A 23,354-nucleotide genomic window follows, 5' to 3' on the forward strand; every position below is an offset into this window, starting at 1 on the left:
AACATCAATGTTGTTATTTCTTTGGCACACTAAAGCTAAACAGAGCTAAAAACTCAAGCCTTGAGCAAACTGAAACTGCCTGAAACTACAGTTTGGTCTACAGCTAATAAGATTAAGAGTGGTTATAGGAGGGGAAAGTATTAACTGAGAAAATCATTTTATTAACAACTAAACCTTTTCATGCCCCTGACTCAGAGACTTTAGATGTCTTATATAATTGCAGCACAGTGTCCTAAAGAGCTTGAAGTACCTTACTGCTCAGTGGTAGTTTGGGTTTGCTAAATGGTATCCATGCTTAATGTAGAAACAAGCACTTTGCTTAGGATTTCTATATTATATACTATATTTGAGCATTAGATTTATATTCAAAATAATGAAGTACTTCACAATGTCTTGTGGAAAAGAGTAGGTATTCAATAAAATATTAAATAAAACTGTACAAATTATAATTGTAGTATCTATTTAAGATATTTCCATTAAGAACATTCCTGTCTGGAAATGCAGCAGTTGTGGAAACTTGTTTTCCAATCTCGAGATTCAAAATATAAAACAAATGCAAAAACCAAAGGCATGTGTCACACTGCAATATCAGGCACTTTTGTGATAAGTGTTTTGGTCAGGTTACACATATATCCCCAGAATATAGTTGGCAGTACACATATCTTTATACCATCACTGTAAAAGTATAGCATGGTGGTTAGTGCTGCTGCCTCATAGCTCTAGGGTTCTGGGTTTGATTCTGATCTTCAGTGTCAGTATATACTGTATGTGATAACTGTGTTTACATGTTTTTTGTCAGCATTCTGGTTTCCTCTCTCCTCTCAAAGTCATGCACATTCATTTTGACTAGCTACTCAACACTGTTTACCCAGGGTGTAATAAAGGCAGTCAGTCTCCCCACATTATAACCTGACCATGAGCAGCCTGACCTTGGTTTCTCTCTCTGCAATGCCGATATGATTAATGTACAGTAACATCATCAACACATGATGCCACAATCATACAAAAAGATATTGTTGAACTGCTCCTTGAAATTGTATGAGACTTACCTAAATGAGGAACATTATGTTAGGATTAGAATTAACAGAATGCTCAGCAATCACATCACTATTATTTTGCTCTAAAAAACAGTCAGCATGGTTATGCAGACAAATAGAGTACTGTATATGTCTAATACATTTGCCAAATGTATTGTATATTTATATACCACCTAATATGCTTTAATCAGAATTTAAATTAGAATTTGAATAAACATTGAAATGTGAAAAAAAAGGTTTCCAGTAGAAACTATAATGAAGTACTTTTAAAACTGAGACCAGGATGCACTTTTTATGCAATGGGTTGTGGGAGTACAGAACACACTACCCAGCCATGTTGTTGAAGCAGATACCCTGGCTTCTTTCAAGAAACAACTGAATGTGATCACTGGATCAGTTAGCTGATAACTACCAAACGGATGGAACATATGGCCTCATGTTGTTTGAAACTGTTCTTACGTTTTACATCTACAGCTGCAATAATAACAAGCCCTACTTAAACTCCTAAACTGATAAATACATTGAGAATAAAGTCGTAGTATGTGTGCTTTTATTTTGGTATTTAAATATTTGTTGGAAGTGGATTACTCAAAGGTTTTTCTTACATGATGAATGAATGCAAAAGATAAAAATATTACGTGGATTGGTCCAAATGGACTTGAAATTATTATAGAAAGATTCCCATTCAAATAAGTCTTTTTCAGATGTTAATGATTGATTTTTCTTTTCTAATGTAAAATGTTACTAGGATACAGAACAATTTGTTTCATATGGCCGGATTTAATTGAAGAGAAAGAATTTATTGCAGATGCACAGCAAGGAAATAGGTAAACCCTGCTTCAGGCTAAAAATATCAATTTGATGAAATCATGAAGATAGTAAGCTGTATTTTCTGTGTTGTAAAACTTCACTTATCTTCCATCTAGTAGAAACTAAACTAGAGAATATAGAAAATATATCATGTACTATGCTTGTCCAACACCACACTCCAAACAGAAACCAAGTATAGAACTTCATAAAAGCATGCAAGCCTCTTTATTTATTATGTGATGATTAATTTAAAATACTGTTATGGGTGTTACAATGGTCATAAAAGTCATAAAATACAAAAATGAACAGAAATGATAGCCGGCAGAGGAGGTATTCGCTGATCAGTAGGGAGTGTGAATGTTATGATAATAATAGATGAAGCGGCATCTTCTGGTTTACCTTAGTTATTTAAGTTCTTGGTATGTCATTAACAGCCCAGAGACACACAATAAAAGACAGGTAGGCAAAGAAAAGAGAGAAGAGGGAGGAGAAAACACATGGAAGAGACAGGGAGAAAAGAGAAGAAGCATGCCAGGCATGAGGACCTTGTTCAAACCAACCATAAAGATCAGATTCTAGCTAAATATTTGAACATGTTTTAAAAGAGACTGCAGTTCTATTAGGAAACTCTGTTTTACTTTTAACACATGTTCATCTCTCTCTGTAATAATTATAATAATAATAATAATAATAATAATAATAATAATAATAATAATAATAATACTTTCTTTTCACTTATATAGCACATTTCTGGACACTTCACTCAAAGCTCTGTATCATATGTTCTTAACAGAAATTACTCAATCGTTGAGAGAAGTAGGAAAGTTTTAATATAATATCCCTTCATCTGGATGCTCTTAATCATTCTCACTTACCCTGTGTTTTTTTCTCCAGTGATTTATATTCTTTCCACCTTATTCTTTTCCTGTTTTATTGGGGATTTATTTTTATAGTGGTTGTTAAAAATGTTATGTGTCCGGGTCTGATGTACTATTCATGGGTTGTACAGGTTTGTGCATTATAAATTGGGTATGCAGGTCTGGTGTATTATATGTCAGGAGTGTGGGTCTGATATATGACTGTATATCTTGGGTGTGCAGGTTGATTGGGTTATACGTGAGGTGTGCAGGTGGGCTCTAAAATGTACTGCTAAACAAAGCGATGATAATAATAAGCAGGCAAGAAAAGTTTATAAACAAGAAAATATAACATTTTACCACCTATAAATTTGTTTACGGAAATACTACTCAAGACTAAGTGTTTGGAATAGTGTAAATTTATCTATTATTAACCTATTAAACCTATTAAATTAACCTCTTTTATTTTTTTCATAGTTGATATGGGAAATATAAACCATATGAATAATAAATGACAACATAAAGTAGTCTCACCAGGGAAAACAATATTTTGGAGAAATACATACTGTACTAGTATATCAGAGACAATGCATTAGGCACTCTTTTTGCCTATTTTTAAATAACTTATATCACAGTGACTATGACTTTAAACATTCATACATGCAGTATTAAGTTAAACAATTCAAATTTTACATATGTCTAGCTTTATATGTATACAGTACTTCAAAAGTTATTATTCGTATTAATGCGATTTATTATCCAGTTACTTAAATATATGATGAAGCTGCAATCTTCTACAAAATATCTATTCAAATTTTCTGTCATAATGTACTTTAACATGGTGATGCTGACCAGCATTGAACTGACATTGCCTCTTTTGTTGTCCTCTGTTGGCAGTGCCCATAATTCCAAGCTACATTTATACTACGGAACACAAAGCCCCCCCTGTAAGGAACCAGACTGCTTCTCCTCTGACCCCAGGAGCCCCAAGTAACTTTCACACTATCTTCTCCTACTATGACAACTCCACAAGGTTGACTGAGAATGGCTCTGAAGTAACCACACAAAGGCCAGGGGCTTATACATACCCCACAACTGAAAGCCTAGGTGGCAACACCACAAAGCCAGAGTCTGACTGCCCCAAAAAAGACAAGGATCTTCTCAATGAAAATGTGCAAGTTGGTTTGCTTTTTGCCTCCAAAGCCACAGTGCAGCTGATGACTAATCCCTTCATTGGACCACTTACAAACAGGTAGGTGACTTGAAAACAGTCTTTGGCCTTATTTGTAATATGAAAACTGTATAGATTAAAGATATGGGTAACTTTATGCTTTTTTGTGTCATGACTACTATTGCCAATAGGTATGTAGCTCAATAATAGATTATTATGGATTGTCACAATTGTGGTAATTGTAGCTTCTGCATTACAATACATTTTACTAGTATCTATGGGATTTTAACACTTAAAAGTACAGTATGGCACCTTTGCTTGTTAATTCAATGGAGAGCTCGAACTGATAACTAGAGATGTCCATTATGTTGTATGATATGAATGGTGTGCTATTTGATGCTGTTAAAAAGATCTGTGTTTATTATATAGCTTAAAGGGCAAACTGTTACCCTACAATAAAAGTAATTATTTTTCCCATTACAGTTCGCTATATTAAATCCTTCTTTGGTATTTGCAAGCTCACCTGCATATTTCTAAATCATCAGTGCATCAACACAATGTGATGATCAGGAATCATGTTCTGTTTGTTATAACAGTATGTATTAAGGTGTGTATCCTATGGTAATGCTGTTTTCAATGTATTATAAATTACTATGTTTTTAATGTAATACGTTTTTTTGGAACCTAAAGAATGTACAGTTAAGGCAACTGTCAGGATGCATAGTTTAGGACCCTGTGCAGACGGTATAGTCCGGAAGTGACTGTAAAAGGGCTAATGGGAAAAGACAGTCAGGAATGGAAGGGATGGTGAACAGGGGGGGGTGCCGACAGTGAATCCAGGTGCAAGGAGGGGAACACAGGCAAACAAGTCCAAAAGCAGTCCAATATAGAATATCCGGGGCGCAGTCCAAAATCCAAAACCAGAGAATCCATCCAAGACAGAACGATTAAAAACAGGAACAGGGACAAGGAACAAGGAAATTAAAAACGGAGTGACGAGGCCAGGACCCGGACTCAGCTGGGTCGGAAAGCCGATCGGAAGCCAATGCCCTCAGACCACAGACGTAGGGCAACTTGAAGCTACTGTAGGAGGGCCTCTGTCTTCCAACGCAGAGCCCCAAGGTTCTGGAGCACCAGGTTTAAAACAAGAACGGAACAAGGGGAGCGGTGAGCGGGATAGTGAACTTAACACAAAACGGTCGGAGCGCCCTTTAGAAGAGGGATGATGATCGTGACAGCAACAGCCTCACATACTCACACACTAAAGAACAGGCAATTCACCTCTTGAAGCCTTTGCATAAAGCAAGTATAGCTCTCCTCAAAGCTAAAGAGAACATAAGGAATTGGATAATGATGAATACATTCTGTTCTGTTATAGTGGATCTGAAGAACCTCGGAAAATTCATTGTTTCAGCAGAAATTGCACAGGAATGCTAGCATGTAAATACAAAAATGGAAAAACATTCACGAATCACAATGTGGCTTTTAAAAAGTCACTTTAAATCATAGGATTTAATGAAAATGCTTTTTCAAAATGCAGAATTGTATTAATGACTAAATTTTGACTCTAACTGGCATTGAACAATGACAGAGGCACCATGATGTGGTACAGGAGAGAGTGCTGCTGTCCTATAGCTCTTAGGCCACAGGTTTGATTCCAGACTGGGATATGTAAGGTGTGGAGTTTGCATTTTCTTCCCTGTGTCTGTAGTGGCTTGGACTGGATGTTCCCACCGTCCAAACGTGTACTGGCTAGGTTATATGGTGTCTCCCAATCCTGTTCCCTGCAGTGAAGGACCCAAGTCTGCAACCCTGCAAAAAACAAGCTGTTTGGTAAAGGATGGAATGGCATGTTTGTCTGTTGTGATCTTCCTTTTCCTATAAGTAATTGCCTTTCCTTATTGGTAAAAGCCATTGCATCATGCACTGGAGCATTACTTGTTCCATTGCGTCTGTGTTTGTGTTTATAACCAACTCTCTAATTTGAAACATGTAGGTGGGGGGAACAGAACTCGCCGCTGCATTACTTTAGAGATTAGAGGAACTACTGTAGATTTGGAGTGACGTGAATACTCTGTAGTCTCATGAATCAAAACTGGCTGCATATGAGAAAACAGTAGTCTAAAACAAACAGCTCATCAGGAGTTACTTCAACAAAATTAAGGAAAAGTATGTCTAACCTTCATGTCATTTGCAGCAAGATTCAGCATTACTGACGTCCTGTGGGTAATCAGATGTTTATTTGAAGTACTCTGTCCTTTTAGTAAGTTCAAACTGAATGTCATTTGAAGGCATCTCTTTTGTGGTTTCCTTGCAGAATAGGATATCAGATTCCAATGTTTGCTGGGTTCTGCATCATGTTCATTTCCACTATCAGTAAGTTACCCCTACCGTTTCCTGTTTAGATGATTAACAAATTTTGCCTAGGTTGATATGCTTTAATAATCACTTTATTAATAATCAATCTTTTTTTATATTGTTGTTATCTAGTGTTTGCTTTCTCAAAGAGCTACACCTTGCTGTTTTTGGCAAGATCTCTACAAGGAATTGGATCTTCTTGTTCTTCTGTTGCTGGTGAGTCATTTCTCACTGCAACTCCAATTATAAAGCACCCATATAGAACAAAATAAAATTTTTGAAGGCGTTCAACTATGAGAAAGTAATAAAGGGTACATAAGGTTGTTATAAAATGCTACAATACAATACAAACTGTCTTTAAAGCACCAATGCAGAACACCTTGAATACACAAGAACTATTAGAATAAAATTGAATTATCAATGCATATTGGGTTTTTGTAGTTCTTGGAACAGAAAATGGACCTGAAAGGCGAGCTTCAATATAGCTAATTATTTAACAGCAGGTACTGTATACACAAAAAAAAAAACAGTTGCCACTTCGAACATTCACTTCAGAAGAAAAAATAAAGGAGTGAAGACTAGTATAACTGCTAATAATTACTACCAGGATCAGAATGACTAATGCTATATACTAATATACTAAATATACTAATGCTATATTTCCACTTCCATTTATATTTGCATTGTTATCTCCACATTATGCAAGTTTAAGGGAACAAAATTCTATATAATCTAAAACAGTGATTATCAAAGTTCTATGGTCCGTGGACCACTTACACCGTCATAGATGCGATGGACCAGCTATGCCTACATCCAATTCTTACCCTGTAAAAATCTTCACTTACTAATGTACTAAAAATAACTAATACTGAATTTAATTTTATGAAAAGTACTAACATTTTTACAAACAAAGCTGCATGTTTTGCAAATGTTTTTATTACTTAAAATGTTAACTGTAATGTGAAGAATGGAGCTGCTTTTGTTGAGCAATCAGAGAAGTTGATATCTGGATCCAAGCTGTACAACTTGAGTTTCATGTCCGGAAACACACGAAGACATCACATCAAGCACACCTTCTGCTTCCTTGCACATCACATTTATCAAACTGTTGGAATTAGAATTACAGCACGGCTGGTATGATTCACAAATTACCTCAACCGCATTTTCACTTCTGTCCTGCGCTTACTCGCCCTTGCGCTGTCACTATCCTCGCTATATTTGCGTTTCAAAGTCCCAGATTTGAGCCAGTGATCCATAATAACCCTTCGGCTTTGACTGCTCCTTTACATTACACTTTAAACTTTCAAACTAAAAGCTAGATATTCAAAAGTAAGAACAAAACGGTATGAACAATAGTAAGAGCAACGGTCGAACCACACTAACATCAAAACGTAAACAGCGTAACCACGCAATTACGACAACCAGTGATGGGCGGTTTGACTCGGGTTCAGAAAGAAATTTAGATCAGGTTGGGCGGATGTGGGTTGATATATGACCAAAAGCAAAAACCGATCATTTGTATATTAAATTAAAGTGATTTTAATTCTTAAAACTGACGTTGTACCATATTTAAGCCCCAATTGGTTGTATCACAAGGCAAAGTGGTAGAAAACGTAAGCTAAGAGACAACAGTGTATTACAAAGAAAAACAAACAATCGCAACCTCGTTAGAGCAGATCAGGACACAACTCCAGAACGGTGAGATAAAAATAAGGAAGAAGGAGGGGAAAAAAGAGCCAGGTGGGAGAAGTTTGGCGAGCTAGTCAGCACAACAGAAGAAAAAAGCACATGTTACGTTATCTGCATCATTTGTGAAGCACTTTACAAAAATGACAGTCACAAGACGAGGCTACTTAAGTCTGTTTAAAACAAGGAATCTGGATATGCTGTTTCTATAAATGTTGATCAAATGTATGTTCGAATTTTGTTTTAAATATTGAGCGGGTTCGGACCGGCTTCGGGTCAGTACTTCACTATTCACTATTATTTTAAATCGGGTCGGGCGGGTGCGGGGTTTTCGTGCATCACTAACGACAACAGACTGCTGCACGGCGGCAAGGACGTCGTCGCCAAACTGGCTCGTTTGTAATGTGTGACATAATTTCATTCGTGGTGCATAAAACTAAAACACTGAAGCGATAGGCGCTGATGGGGAGAATGAAGAGGTGAGGTGATCCGGCGTAATTCAAGCTTCATTAAAACACAAAGGCAACAGAAGGGTACAGCCAAGGAGAATGATTGGAAACTTTGCCCTTTCAGCAGACCCTCAAGCCAGCCAAGCCTACAACTAGGCTGGTGCTCGCCCCATGACTGACCCGCACAGTCCCCTTAACAGTTGGTGAAACCCCGATACCTAGAACCAACACACTCCTCCCACTATTTACAGCTTGCAGTTTTTAACAGTGCTCCTAGGGGGAGCCCCTTCGTAGCGGACGCTACAATATTCTTTCCTCTGACTTAAACAGCGTAGACTTGCTTTAAGAAAGATGATTAGGTCAGCCCGCGGACCACAGTTTGAGAACCAGTGATCTAAAGAGTTGTATTCAAGTTCACTAAATTATTCTTGATAAGCTTCACTCACCAGTATACTGATTGGCAGTCACTTTAAAGTCATATAAAAGGCTTAGACTGAACTAATCAAAATAATTGAAGAACAGAAACAAAAAGAGAAAAAACACACAATGATAATCATGATGCACAGTGCTCATTTAAGCAGCAGAATATTTTAAAAATATCTATATGGCACACTAAATTACAACATGCGCCGCTTCTTGCTCTGCAGCCATACCAAATTTCAGTGTCTGACACTCTGGTGCTGGCTGCAATGCTGGCTGAATGATGGCAGATTTAAAATGGGTTGAATTGCATTCTTTGTTTTGAGGAATGGGGATGCTTGCTAGTGTCTACACTGATGATGAAGAGCGAGGCAATGCCATGGGGATTGCACTAGGAGGTTTGGCCATGGGAGTGCTAGGTTGGTACAATGCTCTAATACACCTTCACAATCATGTTCAGAAACTAAAGAGAATGTGAAGCATATGTCATCAATTATAAAAGACTGAGGATAAAAAAGCAAAACTATCCTTTTTCAGACCTAGTATTCCCTTCTGAAAATAACTTTGTACTATATATTACTTTCTGTGTGATACAAACATGACCTAAAGTCTTGGCACAACCCACTTGAAAGGACACATCTGAATCCCTTTTCTGCTAATAACTTTAATTACCATATATCCAAGAAGGTCATGATGGCCAACTGTAATGGTCAGTTTAGCTGCAGGCTTTTTCTCACTGGGAGTTGGTTTATTAAAGATATGGCAAAGCTTAACTTCAACTCACAGAGATTAGATGTATAAAACTAAACATTTCTACTGATGTATGTGTTCAGTTTGCCTAATGAAACCAAAACTGCAAATGGCTGTGTAGATAAATCAAAGAAATGTTCAATACTGATGGAGAGTACCAAAAACATTGCTGTTCTGTTTTTTCTCTTAGTTGGCCCTCCATTTGGCAGTGTGATGTATGAGTTTGTGGGGAAGACTGCACCTTTCCTGATCTTAGCTGTACTGACTTTGCTAGATGGAGGTTAGTTTAATAACAGTTCACATACACAGATGTGCTCTCTTTTTTCCCTGAGTCAACCTTATTTTTTTCACCCTCCCTTCACAGCTCTCCAGCTTTTTGTTCTCCAGCCCTCCAAAGCAGAGCCAGAAGTAAGTGCCACTTCAATGATATCAGAAAGAAAATCGTACCTCCTTCTTTAATTCACCCAACCCAAATTCATTGGATGTAAAAGTACAACTATCTTTTTTTTTTAAAATGCCTTTTTTTAACGTCACTAAATGAGACATTTGTGTTTCACACAAAATATCATCCAATCATTGTCACATTTTCAGTTTATACAATATAAAGTTAAAGGTTAAAGATTTATACAGTACATCAATGCCGCCTCATCCTCTCTATTCTGCTCTGCGAGATAAATATTCTTCTGCACAGGTGATGTTTTTTTTTAAATGTTAATTGGAACGAGCCGTCACTTGTTCTTACTTATTTAAAGCTACGGAATACTGCTAATGACCAAAATCGGCATTCATTATTCTGCACAAATCTTAAATTATTTTTATTTTTATTTGCACTTGTTGTGCTCTATTGTATATCAGTGTAAATTCTGAAATTTCCATGGTAAATCATAAGAAATAAAACTGTACTGATGTTAAAAATACTTTTTAATTACAATGCAAATGTGAAAAGACCATAATATACCGGAGAAATACTTGATATACTTGGTCAGATTTACCTACTACTGGAAAATAAGTGTTAAATTGAAAATGCACTGTTTTTTTCTAAAAAAAACAGTCTAAGTCAATTTAATTGAGCAATGAAGAGTTTAATTGGAAAGAAAACTGTAGGATCTTTTAGCACACAAATACCAGATCTCACGACTGCATTTAGAAATCAGTGCAGAGATGCTGCTGCATTGTAGCAGAAACACTACATGAACAATTCCTCATTAATTAGGCACAGCTCTTCAGTAGCTATCCAACCTTTTCTGCCTGTTGAAGCAAGATGAAAATTGCTAACAAAATCTGTGCAGAATTGGATAGCGGTAATTAATAATCATGTTCTGAGTTCACCAGGCGAGAAGGTCTAGCAAGGGTTAAGTAATCAGAGGTACTGGAAAAAAATAATAATTTCTGATATTTACGGTTTTGTGTTCACCTTCACTAGATGCAAACCAATAGAATGTGTCTTTTTGTTGGAGAATTTCAATTCTAAACTATCATGTACATTCTTGATATTTAACACCAAACATCAACACTTCCAAAGATAATGGCTATAATTAAAAGCAGCAATCTTGTTAGTCATACGTTCCCTTTTGTCAGCTTGTGTTGTGCATCTCTGCTTGTGGTCTGAGCAAAAGCATCTAACAGCCAGATGAAATTGAAGCCCTTGTTTGACATAAAGAATAAAAAAACACAGCATCTACAGTATGTGCACATCACCCCAGTCAAACAGGTGCTATGGATCATCATCCAACTAACAGCCTACCTCTTTGCTCTGAACAATCTGTGGCAACTTGCTTTCCACCCATTGTTTTATTTTCTTCAAAAATGCTGATGAACATTTATTAATTCAGCTTGCCTCCTTGCAGGAGCATCTCTCCAATTGTTCAAAACTTATCGAGTTTTTTCAAGTTTAATCCGTCCTTTGGATGAGACATAAAACCGAGATCCTGACTCTCTGTGGTCATTAAATATCCCAGGGTTTCTCGAAAAGAGTAGGGGTGTAATGGCCAAATTACACCCCTACTTTGTCCTGGCCAAAATTCCCATTGGCCCTTACCAATCATGGCCTCCTAATAATCCCCCTCTATGAATTGGCTTCATTACTCTGCTCTCCTCCCCACTGATAGCTGATGTGTGGTGGGCGTTCTGGCGCACTATGGCTGCCGTCGCATCATCCAGGTGGGGCTGCACATAGGTGGTGGTGGAGGGGAGTCCCCATCACCTGTAAAGTGCTTTGAGTGGAGTGCCCAGAAAAGCGCTATATAAGTGTAAGCAATTATTATTATTATTATTATTATTATTATTATTATTATTATTATTATTAATACAAACATTTATTTGAAGGAACACCCTTCCATCACAAGGATTAGTTGTCCATCTTCATGAAACTAGATCTGTAAGCAACAGAACCTTCAGCTACCATATTTCATTGTAGTGAATATGGTTCTTCTTTCGCTTCCCTTTCTTTTCTTTTTTGTTGCTGTTTTACAGAGTCAGAAGGGGACCCCGCTACTGAAACTCTTGAAGGATCCCTACATTCTGATTGCTGCAGGTAAGACTGCCAACCACAACATTGGAGCAGGGCTGATGAGCAGGACAAAAAAAAAAACTGGTCATAGATTCTGACACAATGACTAACCCTTCACATTGTGACTCTAATTTATTTCAAATGTGGCATGGTATTTAAAAAAAATTAAATAAAAAAACAAAATCAAAGAAAATATCTTAATTTGCTGAATTCTCCATCACAAAGCACAGAAACAGGTCTAGCCCTTCAACGTGAAAGGAATAGCCCAAATTTGAAAAAAAGAAGCAAACTGGATTTTAATTGGGCTTTCACCATCAGAATAGATTTTGTTACCATTAAAGTGCTGAAACACATCTGTGCCAGTGAGTCCTCCCACCACATCAATTATCAGCCTGTTTGTTGAGGTTGAGCTAATAGAGGGTATTATGTCGGAAAAAGGCCGTTTCATGTTTTAGACAACAGTGGAGATTGGTGAAAGAGGGTGAAATAAAAGGCTTAACACTTATCAATTACATTATTCCTAGGGTCCATCTGTTTTGCAAATATGGCCATTGCTATGCTGGAGCCTGCGTTACCAATTTGGATGATGGAGACGATGTGCTCAAGGAAGTGGCAGCTAGGTATTTTATTCCATCACACTTGGCATGATTAATCCTTGAAGGTGTAGGGTTCCTTTGCCAAGGGGCTTTTGTGGAGTATTCCTTAAATGCTATCAAGGTTAATAAAAATGTTTAGACAAATGTCTTATACCTGTATCCACCTTATTTTGATGTCTTTGTTAGAAACCAGTATTTATGTCTATGGATTGGAAGAAATCAGAGCCTCAAAATCACCCATCTTCAAATTTTCAGACCAAAAAGAGTCTGTTAAACTGAAAATGTCATTTGACATTTGAAATTTGAAAGGTTGGTTGAAATTCTGATTTCATCCTTTGCGGGGCCTCGATTTTATTAGAAACCAAGGAATTGATTATACAGTAATAATGAAACTTCAGCTAATGATGAACAATAGACACTGAATTCCAAAATGCAACTTAAAAGACTGTCATTTGAAACTATATCATTTGAAAAATCTAAATACTTTATCACATTTTATAATTATGCTCTAATATACTGTAAATGGTATATACTGTATATATTTCTAATGTAATAGTCCTAGAATCCATGGGTTCCATGAACATACAGAGATTCATGGATTATAAAGGTGGATGGTGTGCAGCTCATTAGAGGCAGATAGTGGATCTAGAAGAAGCAGGAAATGAGAGTGCCATTCTTAGCAGAGTATGGTGCGCATTGTCTAAGGAACCATTATCAATACTTCTCTGGGAGCACTGCTTCCTTTCATAACAGACTGTGGATTGAGACTCTGATAACATATTTCCTGTTATCTCACTATTATTTTGTGACAGGCGTCGCTTTCCTACCAGCTAGCATCTCCTATCTTATTGGAACCAACATCTTTGGTATACTTGCGCACAAAATGGGCAGGTATGGGAAATTGCACTTTTTATCATCTCCTCACCATCCCTTTCAATTTCTGTACCAGCAAAGCACACTTTCTCTCTTATTTTGTCAGGAAATTTGCAGAACCTCTGTAATGAAGTCATAGGCACTGACTGCCTGGGGACTCGCAGGGACATTGGCCTGTTTGCTAATTTTTATTGTTGTGCTGTGAAACTGCACAAGCTCCAGCTTGGTTCTTTCTAATTCTCTTTCAATACCAACTAAGGTGTGACAAGAGCAATTATGGCACTTTTTGTATAATTGGAGGAATTAACAATGAGTGATGGTGTGTCCACCGTTTGCCCTATTCTAAGACACTTCATAATATACAGTGGTAAACATTTTTTGTTGAGTTTCATTTTGTCCAATCCATCCTTATATATTTTGTCAATCTGTGTATTTTTTATATTCTTCACCTGAGTGCTTGTTAGCATTTTACTTACTCTGATGGCATATTTAGGTACTGCATAACAGGTGTGAAAAAGTGTAGAGCAAAACAATAATATTATGTCAAGTACTTCTGACTATATTTTTGCAGACAGTGATTACTTTGTGCCTTCATCCTAAATAATAAAGTATATTATCCTTAAAAAAATGGACCCCTGGCCACATCTTGAGCCAGGTCTGTTTTAATCTTTGAAAAGCAATATTCTAAAGAGTGAACAGTGCAATAACAATTCTGGTCCATCACTTTGTCTCTGGTAGTTACTTACCAACTCTTAACTCCCTCACAGATGGCTGTGTTCTCTCATTGGAATGCTACTTGTGGGGATAAGTATCTTATGTGTAAGTATTCTGCATACTGTATCTGTTCTGAAACCTGCACTTCCTTCAGATAAACACTTCAGAATGTTTGAATTGTGGCCCCTGAATTATGGATTACCCAGATCTGGAAGGTGGAAGGATGCATATATGGAGTAACTAGACTGGAGAGGGTACAATATTTGCTTTTTGTTTTGTATATTAAAGAGCTAAAAACAATAGTGCCTTCATGATGATATAACAAATGACATACTGTAATATTGAACAAACTGTGTGACAGGATATAGTCCAGCAATTCCAAACTATTGAAATATCAGAACACTTAACAAGGTCCTGTGTATGACAGACCAGTTTAGAGCCATTATTTAACTCAAAACAAATCATGTAAAGGTGTAAATGATGTGCAGTTACACACCTCCAAGAAGGAGCTCTACTTCACAGACTAAATGATGTTCTCCTTATTTGCTTTTGATTTAATTAATTCTTTGAGCAGTGTGCTCAAGCACTGGGACAAACTCCCTGTAACAGGATTCAGTGATGTTTCACTTCCATCTCTTCCACATTGCCCTCTTTGAGTTAACAGCAATGCCAAAGGAGTGATGCACAATTTGTCAAATCAAATCTAAATCACTCAGTACACTGTATACAACGTGGAAGGTACAGTACTTGACATTGTTAGAGGTTCTAATTATTAAAATAAAAATATACTGCAGTTTCTATTGGCATTATTATTGAATACTTGAATTCATTTAAATTATTGAGTAGCCTGATATAGTCTTTTCATTTGAGATACTTGCCGTGGTAAATGCACATTTAATGTAAAAGAGTTGTTTTCACACAAAAATCCCTCAGTTAAGTCAGAAATTTTGGTTTTGTGTTCCAAAGTTGTTAAGGACGCAACTGTGGACTTTTGAACTATTACTTATATTGCCTACACTAGGTTCATTCAAAACTATCAGTAGGAGTTGATTACAATGTAGCTGACAAAAAGGTTAGTTTTCCATCATTTATGTTCCTTAATTATATGTGGCCCTTTTTGTATTATCCAGGTACCGTTTGCCAAAAACATTTATGGATTGATTGTACCTAATTTTGGAGTTGGTTTTGCAATTGGTGAGTAAGCTATCCTTGACTGTTCTATTATTCTAAAGTTGAGAGGCATGAAAACTCACTAATTGCATGCTTCCCTATATCATAAAATCTGTTACAGCTTAGGCTCACATCATCTTGAAATTCACAATTCGTTTTAGGACAGCTCCATGTACCTTATTGTGCATCTTCATCTGTATCTAATTTTCTCTTTAATGTTCCAAAAGATATTTACTAAACTCACTTTCATATTTCGGAATAGGCTTTTATAATAGTATCTTAAGAATTATGTTAAAATCATTAGCATTCAAGGCTTTTAAAAATTGACACATACTCACTAAATGAAAATCGGTACAATGTGCTGTTTTGCAACAATTGTATTCACATACTGTACCTGTATCTCAAAACGCATAAAGATTGATGCACCTCTATGAAACAACTCAGCTGTGGTATAGGGGTAATTTGCTTCTGATATATGTTTTCTTGTAATAGTTTCTCAAATTTTCAAATGAAAAATCTTTTTAAGGAGTAATTTGTAAGTCAAGCCTTCATGAATAACAGTAACAAATGATGGACAGACCTTGTATAATACTTAGCTAAGTACTTATTAACTGTTGTCAGTCATAAACACGTTTCAAGATAGTGTCATGCATTATGTATTAGTCATGAACTAGCACTAAACAAGCTGTGTTTAGGCATTAAAGTATTAATACTTGCCTCCTGATTACCCCTTAAATAAAGTGTTAGAGAACAGGAAAACATTGTATAGCACTCCTGCCCATTTACTCATGACGAAGACATACTGTAAATGTTACGCATTGACATCGGCACAAAAGGTCTGATGGCAGAAAAGAACTTAGAAAACCTACCATGTAACTCAAGCAATCACTACCACCGAATGTACTAGTTAGTGGACAGAATTGCACTGAAAAATCAAACTTGCCTAAAAAGAAGAGAATGCCAAAATCTTTCCTGCTCCATGAAGGCTCCAAATAGAATATGTGAATTCCTGCCAAACTCCTGATGTCAGAACTGAACCCAGCAACCTGGAGCTGTTGGGCAACTACGCTTTCCTGCTGCCACACCAATGAATAACAGACCTCCACCAATTGTGTAATATAAGGAGATACATTTCTGTGTATCTTTGCCTCTCAACAGGGATGGTTGATTCTTCCATGATGCCAATAATGGGTTACCTCGTTGACCTCCGCCATGTTTCTGTCTATGGGAGTGTGTACGCAATAGCAGATGTGGCCTTCTGCATGGGATTTGCTTTAGGTAAGTCAATTCTTTGGTTTCGGATAACATTTAAAAAGCTTTTCATTAACTTTGATGTCAAGAGAAAAGCTATTTATCTTACGTTTTTGCAGGATATTATGTTTTGGAAAATTTTGAGTTCATGACTACTGAGTATAACCACACTTCACAGGTATACCTTGACCAAACCAAAAAAATGCTGGCAAATGTTCCTTTATACCCTCGTGAGAAGCTAACTGGAATGGCAGTAAAAGTCTGGCAGCTCTACAGGGTATGAAAAAATCTTGCCACTTTGCAATTGTTGTAATGTATTATTTTGTGATGATATTTTTTCCCAATTAATTTCCAAGGGAAAAAAACATCATAGCAATAATAACACAAAACTCATAGGCCACAATTTCTCATAACAATGCACTAGCAATTGCATTCATAATGCCATTTGAACAGATATTTTTGACAAGTTTAGGTAGAGTAAATGTGATAACCGGTGAATGAAGTGAATGCAAAGGATCTGATGCTCTATAAATACAATATAATGGATAATGTACAATATGTACATATATGTACAAAATGTGCTAAAGCTTTACTTGGAATGGATTGTGTCATTGTGATAATCAACAAAACTGTGGAGGAAAGGGAGCAAAATAATCATCTTTAACTGGGCATGCTATAGGTTTTTCTTTGTAACATAAAACAGTAAATTGATATTGTACATTTTAAGTGCTAAAAATAGGAAGTAATGTCGTACTACCATTTAACCCCCCAAACAATCAATGTCATGTACTTACATCACAGTGTCCTTGCTTGCAGTGGCTTCTTGCTTGACCTTTAATTTGAGGGGCTTTTCCTCATGTTTCCGTTGATGCTGTCAAGGTCCCTCAGCGGGAGGTGCCATTGCTAAAAGTATCGGATTTCCTTGGCTGATGACCATCATAGGCATTGTGGACATTCTCTTTGCACCCCTCTGCTTCTTTCTGAGGAGTCCGCCAGCCAAAGAGGAGAAGATGGTAAGAACTGAGTCTGTTTGGTTGACATCAGCAGGACCTTAATACGGCTGGCACCGTAGGATTCTGTCACAGACCACAGGCTTTTAGGAAGGTGAAGAACTCGGTTGCTGGCATATGTTAAACCCCAGCTGTCACAAGGTTTTGCAAACTGATGGCACACAACTGGCTAAACGCAATTATGTAAAGCACCAATCCAGTGCTGGATGGGCCTAGTCAAGATAGAGTATCCTAGAAGTTCAAGTAGGTAGCTGCATCAGCATGCGTAGGCTGCAAAGGGACAAGTAAAAGTTGTCTGGCTTATTTTTGCTCTGTGTGGCCGGTTTTTCTTTGCTATTGTAAGTGAAGCAAAGGACGTTGTATTGAAGAACAGTGCAGGTCTTAGATGTTATCTTGCATTTTTGGCTGAAGGAAAGCAGAAATACAGTAAAACACACAGAAAAATAGGGGATAGATACCCTGGCTTGATTTTTAGCTTTCAAACCCTAATTGTAGATTTGTTACAAGATTCCTTTTAAGTCTAGTTTGTACACAGAAGTAATAGTTTGTTTCATTTTATGTTGAAATTACATAATGTACATGTTCCCCACCTAGACTTTTTCTAGTCCAGAGCAGCAGCAGGTCGATAGTCCTTGTCAGCATCCATGTCACCCTGCAACTCACTACTGGCAACCCACTGAAACTCAGGTGTGAGTCTGACCTGGATAGGAGAAAGCTATTGTTGCTGCTGGAAGGGGTGTTAGTGGGCCAGTAGGGGGTGCCCACCATGTGGTCTCTGTGGGTCCTAATGCCGCAGTATAGTGACGGGGACACTATACTGTAAACAGGCGCTGTCCTTCGGATGAGACTTAAAACTGAGGTCCTGACTCTCTGTGGTCATTAAAAATCCCAGGGTGTTTCTCGAAAAGAGTAGGGGTGTAACCCCGGCATCCTGGCCAAGGTGAGCGTTCTGGTGCACTATGGCTGCCATCACATCATCCAGGAGGGGCTGCACATTGGTGGTGGTGGAGGGGAGTACCCATTACCTGTAAAGGTTTGAGTAAAGTGTCCAGAAAAAAGAAAAAAGTGTAAGCAATTATTATTATTATCACTGCACTGGGACCCATTCTGTGCATTCACTGAGCTACTAGGGAGGAGAAATGGGAGTATTTTGTAACTCTGAACCATTTGTTACAAGAGAGTACCAGATAACCTAATTAATTGCATTCAATGCTTTTTGCCCAGGCTATTCTGATGGATCACAACTGTCCTGTGAAAACCCGAATGTACACGACCCAGGACAGCATGCAGCACTACCAGATGGGTGAAGAGGAAGAGTCAGAAAGTGATGAGTAACAACAGATGCCAGACATGTATGTGACCCTTGAGAATATCTATTTTGTTTTATAAGAAAAGCAATGTTTCCATGTAATCATCCTGTTAAGAAAGTATGTTTTAAATGTACCATTATTGCATCACTGAAGCAAACCAAAGCTGTTCTTGTTGCCCCATCATCACAACCCGGTTTTTAAAACAATCTAACTGGCCTTTAGCCCAACCTAAATGGAAACAAAGATCAGTGGAGGTTATACTTTCTGCAAGCAAAGTTTGTAATTTGTTGAGAGTTTTAAATACAAAAATATCAGGCTTGTGTTGAATACTATACATGTTATTTAGAAATTTATAATAATAATTATATAATTATAAACAAAAGTTTCTGCTATGAGTGGTGTGTCTTTGGGCTTAAAATCCAGTGCTGCATGCTCACATTTACAACTAATATTTAGGTACTGATCCTTTCCTATTTAAATAAACTACAAAGTGGGTTTGTCTAGATTTGCTGCATTTCAGCACCCTGTGGTTTAAATATCAGCCTTCTGCACAGATGCCCGCTTCAGGCCTTGTATGATTGTAAGAGATCAAACTACCAGATATTTCCATTTGTGCCTGCTCCTGGCAAGCACATATTAAATGTAGGTCATGGCTGTCTCTTTGAAAAAGGCTAAGCTTCATACATGTAAATATACAAAGATTATATAAAGATAAATTAACCAGTCACAGTGGAGTAAAAGGGGCTTTAAAAGTATCTTGTCCTCTTGACTTGACTCATGGATGTATGTTTCAGGCATTTATAGAATATGCTTCTTTCAAATGACTTCTATGAAGAAGATTAGCATAAGCGCAATATTACACCCTTGTAAAATTGTTGCTGCTTATTTTCACCACAGAGAATCGGAAATAAATTGTTCAGAAATGTTTTTTTTTTTGCAAATATTTGAATATGTTGAGTTTTTTTGTAGTGACAAAAAATGATATAAATGGTAAGTAGCTTTTCCTAATATAAAGCCAGATATATCTGTTTGAAAAGGAAGATTACTTTTTCAAACAGATCGATAGAAAAATATTCTACACAATAGCTAGTATAAAACCCATAAAGTCTCTTAATATAGTTACAACAAGAAAACAACAACAGCTGAGAGAAGAAAAAAAATGTACTGTAAGAATGAGATGCAATCTTTGAGCTTGTATTACTCGAGTAAGAAAATTAGATATGCATGTGTATTGCTTGTTTAAGTGAGTACATGCTCATTTAATGAGGGATTAGTGTAATATCTTTCAATTTAATGACAATTTTAAAATTCTGTCCTTAAGTGTCCTTTGTGACAAGATCTGATTTTAAAATGGCCATTAACAAGGTGTTTATGGTCATCTTGGATTGCATACAAAAAAGAGGGAGTTTACTGTAATATCTTTGGGAAGAGTATTAAACAGGTGAAAGTGTTGTGTAGGGATACCCTGCAATTGGCTAGCACACTACACAGAGGAAGGACTATCATTTCTTTTAATGCTACATACACAATTGTCATAAGCTCTAACACTAAACTAAACATAGACTCAAAGAGTATTGTAACCTTGAATAACTTCACACAAAAAAAACTTTTACATAGGCTCAGGGAATGCACTCTACACAACTGTTAACTCTGTCGAACTTCAGTGAAACTATGTTAAAATGCTAAAGTATTATATATGATTGATTAAACCAGAAATGGTAACAGTTCTGGTTACATTTTTTAACACACCCTTCAGTAATTAATTTTCACAACTTGTTTGTTCATGTTCTTTTAGTGCTTAGAAATTCTGCATTATAAACCTAAGAATACTCTTGTTAAAACTGTTAAAGAAATACCCTCCTATTTGGGGAAGTCATATTTGGCATTAATAAACTTAACCATTTAAAGAACATTTTAAATATGCTTTGCTGGCTGTAAACTATGTTTGCTAAATCAAAATATTCCTTTAAAAGCCGCCAGGGTTTACTGTTCATCCAGTAATTGATTGCTGATTTGTAAAACATGAAAGACAATAGCAGTTTTGTAGCATTGATGCAAGCAAAGCTGTTAAAAGTATGCAATTCTGTAACATTTATAATCAAGTTTTTTTTAAATGAGAAACGTGGAAATCTGTATGAAATACAGGATCAACAAAAGATCCCCGTTACATTTATTGTACAAATCAGAATGATGAACGACCTGCCTAATCCTTTCAACAAACATAGGAAAGACATTTTGTTTTTCATAAAGCTGATATCTTTACCCATTTAAATTAAAATACTCTTTTATTACTAAATGCAAAGAATGTGGATATGACAACTGACATTTTTAACCCAAGTTAGACACATCACTATCAGAACAGCTGTGAATGGACAATCTTTTTTGTTTGAGTGTGTGAACTTTTATGTTACCTTTTTAGCATTCATTGCAACACGTCATGTGTCTTAGCTCAAACTCAAGTTTGCCTTATATTGAAGTTTTAGTGTCATCTACCCTTAGCTCTTACAGTCCACCTTCGCCTTATCTCTGTAGTCAAAATTACAGACCTGTGTAAGAACATTTGCTTTGATAGAACATTTGATATTGAACATTTGATAGTATTTAACAGCATTCAATGAATTTGGCAAATATACAGATACTGGTTTAACAAGGAGTGATGCGATTACTATTTTAAATAGAAGTCTTTGTTAGTTTAAGGAAGTATTTCAGTTTGGGGTCAATTTTAGACTTTGGAAAGACAGTTGACAACTCAGAAACAAGGAAAAATATTCACACTTGCTCATCATAAACTGGCCACCAAAAACTGGAGTATTTTTAGTCAGAAATGAAGGAGCAGATTCTTTATTTACAGTAGAAGAGAAACTGCATAAAGGTTCTGTAAAGTTCAGTTGTTCAAACATACTGTACTAAAGGGTGTTTTTGAAACCAAGGTCTGAGTGCAGAAAAAAATGACCAAACAAGCACGATCAGTCAGAGGCACCAGTGACGAGCAGAGATTAATGGCCTAGCTGGAATGAAAACCAGTAGACACAGGGGTCCCTAAGTGGACAGAGAACCACTGATATACTGTAGAACACAGTGGTCCATGAGAAAAACGTCAAGAGCTCTGCTGTATCAGGGATTCTTGAGGGTGTTCTGGCTGTTACGACAGGAATGTGTAAAGCAGCTCCATTAAACCTCAGTACTGATACTCGTTGAACAAGAGTCCTGGGTGTCTGCATGGAAATATCACACCTGTTTTCATTCTTGACGACTTCTGTGTTTAGATAGTTCAAAGTAAAAGTTCAGTGCCAACAGTCTTTCCCTTTGATGTCTGTACTGTATTCTTGTACTACCTTTCCTCTTCAGACATGATCTTGACCGGGCTCAGTTTAGACATGAGAAAATGACAGTACAATAAGGCGTACATTTTTTAAAGTTGTAATACTACATTTACACAGAACAATGTGAGATGTTCCACTGTGGCCGCATAACTATATTATTCTTGCCGAAGCTGTTATGTTCTTATTTGCACTAAACACAATGGATTTAAACAAAAAAACATTACTTAGAGTGATTATATCTTGTGGAAAGTGTTCATATATATATTTTTAGTCAATGATTTTTTGTATATAAGAAAAAAAACATATATATGTGCCTTCTCTCAACTTGTCAGCCCATGGTGTGTTTAGTGTAGTTGAAAATAAAACTAACCTGTACAAACCACATCAGTAAAGGTTTAAAAAATCAAACAGTGGCCTTGTTCTTCAGGTGTAATTGTGTACTAAATGTTTGTTCTTTATAGGGCAACCCAATAAATGTTTTCCGAGTCATTGCCTCAGTTCATTGTGTGAAATAAATCCCTATTAATTTATTTTAACCACTAAGTGTTCTTAAATATATAGCATTTGTTTTAAGAAAATACTGAAGCAAGAGGCTTAACATTTCTTTAAACTATTCAGTTTCTGTAATTCATTCTTGCCCATAGCACACAAAGTGTGGATTAGCCTAGAATACTGAACAAACCTACATTTGGAGGTGGGACAAACCATCCGGGGAACCTGCAGAAAGTCCACACAAACACTGGGAGAACATAAACTGCACACAGAAGGTGCCCCTGACTCCATCCCAGGACCCAAGATCTGTGAGCAGTTTACAGAACTGGGGGTGATTTACGAGTAGAAAATAACTCCAATGCAAAATACCAATTTGTTTTCCATTTCCAAATTTCTTCTAGGATAATTTAAATAGGTTTTGGTAATTCACTTCAGTGAGCTGGTCCTAAAAGTAAATACCCAGCTCCCATTCAGAAAGTCCCCTCAAAGTTACACAAGCACAAAATAAAGTAAGCACTGCAACATTCAGGTCCCTAAGTAACCAGCACTTTCAAATTAACATGATCTG

At 36.7% G+C, this 23,354-nt stretch overlaps 1 protein-coding gene across 2 annotated transcripts in view; it reads left to right on the forward strand.

Annotated features, from left to right (window-relative positions):
* Positions 1 to 22,783, forward strand: part of slc18a2 (solute carrier family 18 member 2) — a 29,643-nt gene extending 6,860 nt beyond the window's left edge. For both annotated transcript variants that reach the window (XM_006630593.3, XM_015347059.2), the window contains 14 exons: positions 3,602 to 3,956; positions 6,193 to 6,251; positions 6,366 to 6,449; positions 9,115 to 9,207; positions 9,729 to 9,818; positions 9,903 to 9,946; positions 12,011 to 12,071; positions 12,572 to 12,667; positions 13,456 to 13,534; positions 14,284 to 14,335; positions 15,361 to 15,424; positions 16,559 to 16,678; positions 17,531 to 17,664; positions 18,886 to 22,783. In XM_006630593.3, coding sequence (XP_006630656.1) covers positions 3,602 to 3,956; positions 6,193 to 6,251; positions 6,366 to 6,449; positions 9,115 to 9,207; positions 9,729 to 9,818; positions 9,903 to 9,946; positions 12,011 to 12,071; positions 12,572 to 12,667; positions 13,456 to 13,534; positions 14,284 to 14,335; positions 15,361 to 15,424; positions 16,559 to 16,678; positions 17,531 to 17,664; positions 18,886 to 18,996 — 1,442 coding nt within the window. In that variant the 3' untranslated portion in view covers positions 18,997 to 22,783. The remainder of the gene's footprint in view (positions 1 to 3,601; positions 3,957 to 6,192; positions 6,252 to 6,365; positions 6,450 to 9,114; positions 9,208 to 9,728; positions 9,819 to 9,902; positions 9,947 to 12,010; positions 12,072 to 12,571; positions 12,668 to 13,455; positions 13,535 to 14,283; positions 14,336 to 15,360; positions 15,425 to 16,558; positions 16,679 to 17,530; positions 17,665 to 18,885) is intronic.
* Positions 22,784 to 23,354: the final 571 nt, after the last annotated feature.

Source organism: Lepisosteus oculatus, chromosome 4, assembly GCF_040954835.1.
Source record: "Lepisosteus oculatus isolate fLepOcu1 chromosome 4, fLepOcu1.hap2, whole genome shotgun sequence".
Classification (NCBI taxonomy): Eukaryota; Metazoa; Chordata; class Actinopteri; order Semionotiformes; family Lepisosteidae; genus Lepisosteus; species Lepisosteus oculatus.